Source organism: Neolamprologus brichardi, chromosome 9 (genome assembly GCF_056152115.1).
Source record: "Neolamprologus brichardi isolate AB-2024 chromosome 9, ASM5615211v1, whole genome shotgun sequence".
In the NCBI taxonomy this organism is placed as follows: domain Eukaryota; kingdom Metazoa; phylum Chordata; class Actinopteri; order Cichliformes; family Cichlidae; genus Neolamprologus; species Neolamprologus brichardi.
Genome location: NC_142112.1, coordinates 10,610,364 through 10,620,000, shown reverse-complemented (window position 1 = coordinate 10,620,000; position 9,637 = coordinate 10,610,364). Strand labels below are relative to the sequence as shown.

Genomic DNA, 9,637 nt, shown 5'->3' with positions numbered 1-9,637 from the left:
TGTGTGCGTCTGTGTCTGTGTGTGCGTCTGTGCGTGTGTGTGTCTGTGTGTGTGTCTGTGTCTGTGTGTGCGTCTGTGTGTGTCTGTGTCTGTGTGTGCGTCTGTGCGTGTGTGTGTCTGTGTGTGCGTCTGTGCGTGTGTGTGTCTGTGCGTGCGCGTGTGTGTGTGTGTGTCTGTGCGTGTGTGTGTCTGTGTGTGCGTCTGTGCGTGTGTGTGTCTGTGGTTGTCTGTGTGTGTGTCTGTGCGTGTGTGTGTCTGTGTGTGTGTCTGTGTGTGTGTGTGTGTCTGTGTGTGTGTCTGTGTCTGTGTGTGTGTGTGTGTGTCTGTGTGTGTCTGTGTCTGTGTGTGTGTGTGTGTCTGTGTGTGTCTGTGTCTGTGTGTGTGTGTGTGTCTGTGTCTGTGTGTGTGTCTGTGTCTGTGTGTGTGTCTGTGTCTGTGTGTGTCTGTGTCTGTGTGTGTGTCTGTGTGTGTCTGTGTCTGTGTGTGTCTGTGTCTGTGTGTGTGTGTGTCTGTGTGCGTGTGTACTACCTGTCCTTTGAAATGGGAGCGATCAGTGGAGCGTACCAGTTGATCCCGACCTCACAGTGAGCATCCAGGTAAACCAGCACCTTTAGAAAGGAAACCATTGAAATGCTGCTAATCTGAGCCTGTAAATGTTCTCAGTCAGCAACGACAGCTCCCACTGACATCCTGACATCCTGACATCCTGACATCCTGACATGTACGACAGCAGCTCCCGGGTCATGAAATCTGCCGACTCGTGAGAATTCTTCCTTTTCTTGCTCAGAAACAGAAGGACCAGTTCATTGATGTCAGCAGCAAAAACACACAACGCCTTCAGTGTGTGTGCACGACACAGAGCGAGTTTGCATCTGCAAATCTGGCAGTGTGTTCGGCGTCACATGACACAAACGAGGGTTTAACTGCAGGCATGGACCAATGAAGTGCCGTGTTTGTGTCCACTCTCACTGGCTGTATGCTCGGACCTCCAGTCACACTGTGACAAACCTCAGTGGTTTTTCTCCAGCATGTTTAAACTTCACGCTACAAAGACGAGGCCTGCCTCCTGTTATCTGCAGTTTGAAAAGGAGAAACTAAAAGTTCTCACTGCTGATAAATGAGTCGTGTGTGGTTCCAGAACGACTGAGCCTCTGTTTGTGGACGCTCCTCTGTGCTGTGTCCGTGTCCTCTACATGCTTTTCTCTGTCAGCTGATCTCCCATCAGCTCGTCGGACTGTCGGCGATGCAGAGGATCGCTGACAGGACTGCTGGGTTTTACAAATCAGTTATTGACACTTATTTAAAGATGGGAGCCCAGTTTACTTTCTTACTATATGAAATTGGTTCTGCAGTAATAAAGTGTACATACAAAACAAAACACAGTTACATCACATGGAACCAACTGCAGCAGTGCCAGAACGTGAGAACCTTCTACAACAGAGCGCCATCAGCTGAGCTGGAACAGTTTCCTGTTTGCAGCGGCCGCACGTTGGGATCTCTTCAGAGGTGACGTTGTAAATTTAACACAGAGTACTCTTACACACAGTGCTGCACTGCATTTATTTTAAATTCAGATCCATTTGCTAATTAAAAGTCTAACAGACATCGTTAGCATCATCACGTGGTACCTGTCCTTTGGTGGCCTTCTTGGCTCCGATGCTCCTGGCCTGGATTAATCCTTCCCTCTTCTCATTCCTGAAGAGTTTGACGAGGCCGTTCCACTGCTTGATGTACTCCTCCAGCCGCTCCTTCAGATGGACTGCAAGTGCATTGGTTAGCCAGCATTAGCACACGCGTTTGGACCAATGAGCTTTTGATAAAACAGTTTTGGTTTGCTGACAGACGAATGCTGGAGCAAAGACACGAGTTGGTGATTGTTCGATTTGTATTGTTGATTGTCATTCATGCTTAGAGCTGTATAATCAATACATGTTGGTAGAGGATTGATCCTCTGCAAAGACTTCGTGAGCGTTCCTCTGGCATTCACACCTGGCAGCGCGGGAGAGGTTGTACCTTCTCTTATTGTTTTATGGTAGGATAAACGTAACTATGTCAGTTTTAGTCTAAGTGCCTTTTGTTTAGATGAACCGCTGGACTTCCAGACCAGCAGGTTTAGGGAAGTCTTTATGGGGTCACACACACACACACACACACACACCTCTTTGTGTGTATGTATACGTCATATGTTAATGCACCTATGCATATTCATGTAACCTCAATAAAAGAGCAGTGTTACGGGGGAGCGGACGAGAGCGACTGGGGTCAAGTGAAGGAACGGTGCTTGTCCAGTTCTCTCCCTGCATGAGTAACACGAAGAACTTTGGTGACTTGTGTCTTGCTTTTGCTGTGTAGTTGAATTGTCCTGAACGTTCCAGCGAATGTGTTTAAGCTACAAACCTGTCAGTGATGTGTTCCCACATACGTGCTGCACAGCACCAGCTGTGTTAGCAGCTGATCACACAGACGTTTAGCACTCCAGCCTAGTCAGACAACATTAGCTAACTTAGCTAGCATGAGTCAGCTGTACAGCTCGTCTGGTCCTCTCACTTTCTTTTCTCTCTTTGATGCTCCACAGACTCAGAGCTGAGTGCAGCGTGCTGTAGCAAATACACTGACATGTGTCCGTGCTTCATTTCTCTGAAACAGAAGATGGCAGCACTGCATGAACAAGGATGCCAGCTGCCGTTAAACCCCGAAGAAGAAGAAGCTGTGTCCCAGAATTCATAGCGCAGCCCAGCTCAGTTTCCAACAATGGCGGCAGCTAGTTAGTTTTAATATTACTCTTATTATTCTTTCTGGGTCACAAAATAAACGTTTAACATATTTTCAGGCGAGAATGTAGCTGTGTAAACCTCAAATATCTGCTCAGTTTATCAAGACACCACATATTTTCAAAAGCGCTCCGACGTTTTCGGAGACGTCTGTTAGCCACTAGCTCGATAGCTAGCCGGGGGCTAGGCTAACTAGAGCCGTGAGAACACCGGACTCTTCAAACCCACCGCCATCTTTCGCTACTCAGGTTAAACATGATATATAAGTCACTTAGATAACTTAAAAATGTTATTGTTTTGCTTTTTTTTAGTGTTTTATTTGTTCCTGAGTAAATCGGTTTGGCTGAGATTAAAGTTATAGTTTTTACACAGCTGAATAAACATCAAGCAGACAGCTGATTATCAGAAGTGTGAGATGCTGAGAATTTACTCCGGTGTCCTGTTATATTTTAGATAGCAAGGAGTTTATTAAACTTCACCGAAACAATCTGCAAATTTCATTAAAATTTAATAAATTATCATCTTGTCTTTATTTTTAGTTAGCACATACCTTAAACACTTAAAGCTGTAAGCTAATGATAGTTATATAAGAGCAGATGCTTCTGGTGCAATAAGCTGTACGTTTTACGTCCAATGGATGATGATCTGATTAGTCGACTATCAGAATAATCGTTTGTGGCAGCCCTGGTTCACAGTGGAACCAACATGCATCTAAAATGATGTTTTTATTCCTGGAGGGAGGAAAACAGACCCACCTTTGTTACTGAAGTCATCTATCAGGACAATCTCAGCCAGGTACCTGCGAGGAGTCCTCTTGATGACACTGTGGACAGTCCTCATCAGCGTTGACCAGCCTTCGTTATGGAAGACTATGACCACGCTGGATGTGAGCAGTCTGTCGTCGTAGTGCCAGTACTTACACCTGCACAGAGGACACGGTGTGCCATGAGAAACCTTGTTGCTGCACAGCGTAGTACAGTCTCGCTGCACCAACGCAACTCCTACACGGTAAAACTTGTTTAAACTGTGCATCGACACTGTGACACAGGCGCCGTCTAACAGTCCGATGCTTCAGCTCTGCGTCCATCAGAGCGAGTGTGTGAGCGTCAGGTTCAAAGGCACAGAGAAAACATGTGCACAATGTGTGTGTGAGAATGAGGCTAACGGTGCATTTCAGGGCAGCAGGACCCACAGCCTGAGTCGTACGTGCAGAAACAAACACGAACATAATTCACCTGATTAGTTTGCAGCCTGTACGAGGATCTGAGTGGAAACATTTATGTTCTCACTTCACCTGAGCGATAAAGTCAGCTGTGAGGCAGCACCTGTGTCACTTTACACTCTGCCAAAGGTCTCGTGTTAGAAATCGGCCACAGTGATTTGGTCATCGCGCCTATTTCTGCACTCAGAACTCAGGATACGGCGTACTTAATGATGTGTCGCTTTTCTGTTTATGAGAAACACATTGTGAACACGTGTGTGCACACTCGCCATGATTCAGTATCATTTCCTGATTGATTAAACGTGTTTTTCCCTGAGTGAGGTTACAGGAGGACGATCGGTGTTTCCTGTGGCTATTAACCCTTTAAGACCTACCATAGAACCAAGTCCGCCAGAGCTTATATTATATGTTTACATGCTGTGGAGCCATTTTTGGGAGCATTTCAAGTTGATATACATCAATACAACTGTTATAGCCCAGATTTTAATAATATGTCTGCATTAAGTGCATAGTAATTACATAAATTGCAAAAAAGTGCAATAAACTACAAAAAAATTGAAAATCGTTTTTGTTTTTTTAACATATATTTCTAGTTAGAGAAATTTAAGAGGCTTATCCCTCAAAACTGTAAATACAAAAAAGTTGCACAAAATAGTTTCCCACCACAGGAAATTTATTTTGAGTGTCTTCATAGTTTTATTTTTGAAATACACCAATTTTATATACTGCAGGAAAAACGAAAATAAATATTATAATGCAAATTTGCAAAAAAGCAGCATATGCATCAAAATAAACTATTTCCAGCAGTGCAATATGAGTCCTAAGCATCCCAGAAACCACACAGAAAGTCATAAAGTCAAAGATAACTTTTAAAAACACCAGTATAGGCTCATGAGGCCCTGATGGTAAAAAAATACATTTCCGCAAAAATTACGTCACTTCCGGTTTCGGGCAGGTCATGGCGGACATGCGATAGTTCGCACTGACGTCTATTCCAATGTAGGAAGTGTTATGAACAGCTGATCGGATCAGCAAAGCGTGTTTCTGGAATATTATGTTTTTGTTGCTGCAAGTGCTTTTTATGCAGTTTTTGCAAAGCTATATGTGGAAGGAAGCTGTGACCGAGGACAAGCTGATGGCATAAGATGTAAGTACAACTCCTCCGGTTTCATATGCAAAAAAAATGATTGCGCTAGCTCACGTGGTTGCAGAGCAGGGATTTAAAAATAGTTACGCAAAACAGAGCGTGCTGCTCCGACCGGCTTTAAAAGGTTAAAGTTTATCTCCTGTAATATTAATCAGGTTCATGTGACTGCAGGACAAAAGATGGCAGACATAAGCAGTACTTACTCTTCGTGGCGTATGTCATTGATTGTTCTGTCCAGTGAAATCATATCACTGGCAACCATGTTGAAGCCAAACTCTTTGATGGAGGCCTGAACCGAGTCTTTGTACTCTGCACCCAGGACGAACGGCTTAGCACCCTCTCCGGGTCCCCCGGGGACCCCTGGAGGTTCAGGCTCCTTAGGCTCAAAATTTCCCAGGATACCTTTCTTCAGGACGGGGCTAGTGTAGGCGTGAGTGTGAGGTCTGAATGTCACGTACTGCTGTTGAATCACCTGCTTCTGGTTGGGTTGCTCCTTTAAATCCTTGGGAAGGTCGGCCCCCCCTGAACACAAACCAAGAGATGACACAGGACCACAGCATGCAAGTGCTAAGAAAACTAGACTTTAAGTCTTTGGCAGGAGAAAACAAAAGTCAGTCGTCACCGTGTTTCAGTCTGATGGAGTCGAGGTCGACCTCCACGCCCTCCACATGAGGCCAGGGCATCACAGGCCTAAACTGCTCTGGAAGGTCACCTTTGGGCAACAAGCTGTCATCCTGCAAACACAACAGACATGGATATTAAACACGTGTCCTATACTGAAACACAATGCAGCTCATTTTAAACACATTCACAGAGTTAATGCAGCCGAGACACTTAAATCCAGCGATTCTGTCTGCGCGCCCTGAGGGTCACAAACACGAGCGAATCAAAACCAAACATCACAAACAAACTCGTAGGTTCTGCAGAGAAAAGCACATCAACATCATCACTGTCCTGTTCTAGATGTTAAATTCTGATAATCAAACATATGGTTGGTGCACAAGATCAGAAATAATGCTGCTCCGCCACAAGGGGGGGCTGTGCTTCCAAATGTGCAGACTTCAGCTCTTCTGTCATGATGTGAACAAATGGATTGTCAGCATTAATCATTAATCATTTTGTTTTGTGCTTTATGGATTTATACGTTTATTATTCTGATATATCTGTTAGTGTGTGTTGAACTGTAGCTTTTCCTTTTGTGTCCCTGAAACCAAATCAAAAGAAACACAACTACACAAACACAATGAGGTGTGACTGCGTCGACTCTGTGACAGCAGGCTCCAGCATCCCCGGGGCCGGACTGGGTGACTGGACTAAATACAGCTGCTCACAGGCTCGGGGACTCACCTGCTTCAGCAGGAACAAAGCTGCTCGTTTAGCACCGTTAGCCTAAGATGATGACAGCCTGTTACGACTCGCTCAGCGAATCTGCAGCTGAGTGCGAGCAGCTCTCAAACCTCAGCACGCCAACAAAGAAATAAAAACAAGTTGGTAATAAATGTGTGTGAGCATGTGTTGGTCAGCCTGCTTCAGTCTTCCCTCATTCACACAAGTCAGCGATGGATGTTTGCAGCTTCCCGTCTGTCTAAATTGACACGCAGAATAAACCCCGCCTCCCCTTGTTCGATGCTCTGGTCTGGTCCAGGTTCAGCCCCTCCAAGCTGACGTCAAACAGCCGAGCAGACGGTGGGTTTCAGAAAAAGACACAGCGGTGGAAACTAAACTCCCAGTGAAGGAAGCTGCTGGACTTCCTCAGTGTGAGCCAGGCTACCTTATTAGAAGAATAATGTTTTTGTGTTTAGCCAACACTTCGTGGGTGCAGGCACACTCTTTGTGCATGTGTGTATGAAATCATGTATCTGCCTCACCGCTGCCAGGACACACATCAAACCTCAGACTCACTCCCAACACTGAACGAGCCCCACTGAAGGAGCACAGGAGCTCATTGCTCTTCTGTGCACTGTTTAGTAATAATAACACGTTATGGTTACACATAAACAGTTGTGCACGCTGCCTGTGACCGCTGCTTCCAGTAAGATAAATCAGATGAACTGTTAGAGTTGGCCACGAAGGTCCCATCAGCAATGACGACGTGAGCCGCTGAGGGGTCACGGTTCATGGAGAGAGAGGTTCTCTCACCCTCAGTACAAACCACCAGGGGGCGCATTACCCAGTGTTGAAGGTTGGTGGCCCAGACGACACACCACAGCAGGTACACGACTACAGGTGGGTTTCATAAGCAGCTCGTGTTCAAAATTAAATATCACCAGTAGCTGCAAACAGCTGTGATCGCTCCGTTGATCCCAGCAAACTGTGACACAAGCTGGCAGAGAGGCAGCAGTCTGAAGCTCGCAGCACAACCTCAGCACACCGAAGACCACAGCAGGGAGTCTGATGGTGCTGCCTGTCAGCTGTCTAACATCACACTGTTCAAGGGACTCGTGTGATGTTGATACCAACAAGAAACAACAACAGAGTTGAATCCATGTTCAGAGAGAGGCACAGCACCCACACAGCCTCTCTGCACCAGGCTGGTGTCTGTCAGCCGTGGCAGAAAGACTCATTTACTGCCCTAAAATTGCTAATACACGAATACTCCACCAGTCCAGCATTCAAAGACATCCTACAGTAACTGTAAGTATGGATGGATTATCAGCAAACTATCAAAATAACTCCTTTTTAGTACTTTGAGCATTTGTGGGGAAAATCCCTGGAAATGGTCCGACCCCCCATCCACCCACCACCACAGCAACTGTCATCATATGTATCAATATACACTAATGTGACAAAAACAACTGGGATACGTCTTTCGTCCATATAGCCCGGCCCTGTGGAGGTGACGCCATTTCTGTGGCAGCCTCCTTACACCAGATCCAATAACGGTGTGAAACCCTGCACCAGTCCCTCCACCTCCACCTGCCTCCAGCCAAAGAGGCCTGAACGTCCTGAAGACGTGACAACAGTGCAGATGGTGCCGCCTGTCTGTCTCCTGTGTTGGACAGCGCTGTAAGGTCAGGGCTTCACCTGTTCTGGCACACATAAAGAGGACGTGCTGGACACTTGTCCTCTGACCACACCAGCGTGACTGTGCAGCGTGGCCTACACCATTAAACAGCTGCAGACACGGACAGGTGTCCCACTGTGGGCTGCGGCGTGCACTGCTCCTGTAGGGACAAAAGCCTCTGAGGTGTGACGGAGGCACCGGGAGCTGCTGAAGTGCCAGAACACGTCCTCGGGACCGGGTCCACGCAATCTCCACACGGGTGCCCTTTCTTACATAACCCAAAAAGGATCTGCGTTTCCGGCTGGAATTGACCCAACAACACCCGGCTGGCCATGACCGTGTGGCTCAGTGGCACACTGGTCATATGTCTACATGCAATCATTTGAAAACCTTGCAGAAAAACCGCAATACCGGAACAACTTTTACAACCCACTTCCGCCTTTGACTCCAACATGGTGACATATGCGGATATGAATGCTGGGAGCCGCGGTGCTGTTAGCAGCAGCGACTGTACAGGCAGAGTCCAGACCACAGCGTCGCTGACTGCCCAACACACAGTGCAACAGCGTGTGTCATAACTGCTCACACTGGTGTGGCTCAGAGCCTGCTGTGTACTCACCCTTTTCTCAAACGGGTTGTCTCTGTTGTCTTTGGGGGTCAGGCTGGACCAGAGCACCAGCAGGCCCAGAAACGTGCCGATGACCAGCAGGCTCCGCAGAATGAATCCCACTTTGAGCCTCATGTTAGCAGCAGCCGCTACGCTGCGTTAGCTTCAGGTTAGCACTAAGCAGCTAACAGGTCGCTAGCTTGTGCTGAACGTTGAACAGGCTCCTGCTGACGCAGCGACCTCCGCCTCCACTACACCGACACGCCGTGCCTCTCCATGCTAGCAACAGTTTCTTCTTCTTCGGTTGTTTCTCGGTCGCGTCCGGCTCTGCCGCTCTCTGAGGCGCCGTGTAGATGTAGACGCAGTACCACCACCTGTGGGGCTGTGCTGCTGCACGGAGGACAATGCTGGTCTCCACTGCTGACAGGCTCACGCACGGGCTTAAAAGCAGGTATTACTGGGTGTGGAGACAAGAGGTCGGTCCTGTCTGGTTTGTTCGTCATTAGGAGGGATGTGGCTCATTGTCCACGTCATATATAATTGTAAAGAGTGCGTCCAAGGGAACAGTAGGCATTGGTAGCATTCACACGGAGTTGAAAGCATTCAGAATAAAGGACCGGGGAGATAAGTCAGAATCATTGGAGCAATGATTCGTCTCACCTCTTGGTACCAAGAGAATGAGCTGAATCACAGGTGTGTACAGGTAACTGTACAACACCTCAACGTGTCTGGCCTAATTTAAGCCACATAAAGACGTGGACAACACACTGAAAAGCACTCAACTAACCAATTAAACGCCTGCATGTTTCGTACAACCACACACCTCGCTGAGGTATTTCCACACCCGACCTTCAAATAAATAACTTTTCCAAGGAAATAAGAAATT

At 47.0% G+C, this 9,637-nt stretch overlaps 1 protein-coding gene across 2 annotated transcripts in view; it reads right to left on the bottom strand.

Moving 5' to 3' along the window:
• galnt7 (UDP-N-acetyl-alpha-D-galactosamine: polypeptide N-acetylgalactosaminyltransferase 7) overlaps window positions 1-9,225 on the bottom strand; it is an 18,789-nt gene extending 9,564 nt beyond the window's left edge. For both annotated transcript variants that reach the window (XM_087845912.1, XM_087845913.1), the window contains exons 1-6: window positions 8,764-9,225; window positions 5,763-5,874; window positions 5,344-5,662; window positions 3,527-3,693; window positions 1,629-1,759; window positions 529-608 (exon numbers count right to left, since the gene is read on the bottom strand). In XM_087845912.1, coding sequence (XP_087702038.1) covers window positions 529-608; window positions 1,629-1,759; window positions 3,527-3,693; window positions 5,344-5,662; window positions 5,763-5,874; window positions 8,764-8,886 — 932 coding nt within the window. In that variant the 5' untranslated portion in view covers window positions 8,887-9,225. The remainder of the gene's footprint in view (window positions 1-528; window positions 609-1,628; window positions 1,760-3,526; window positions 3,694-5,343; window positions 5,663-5,762; window positions 5,875-8,763) is intronic.
• Window positions 9,226-9,637: the final 412 nt, after the last annotated feature.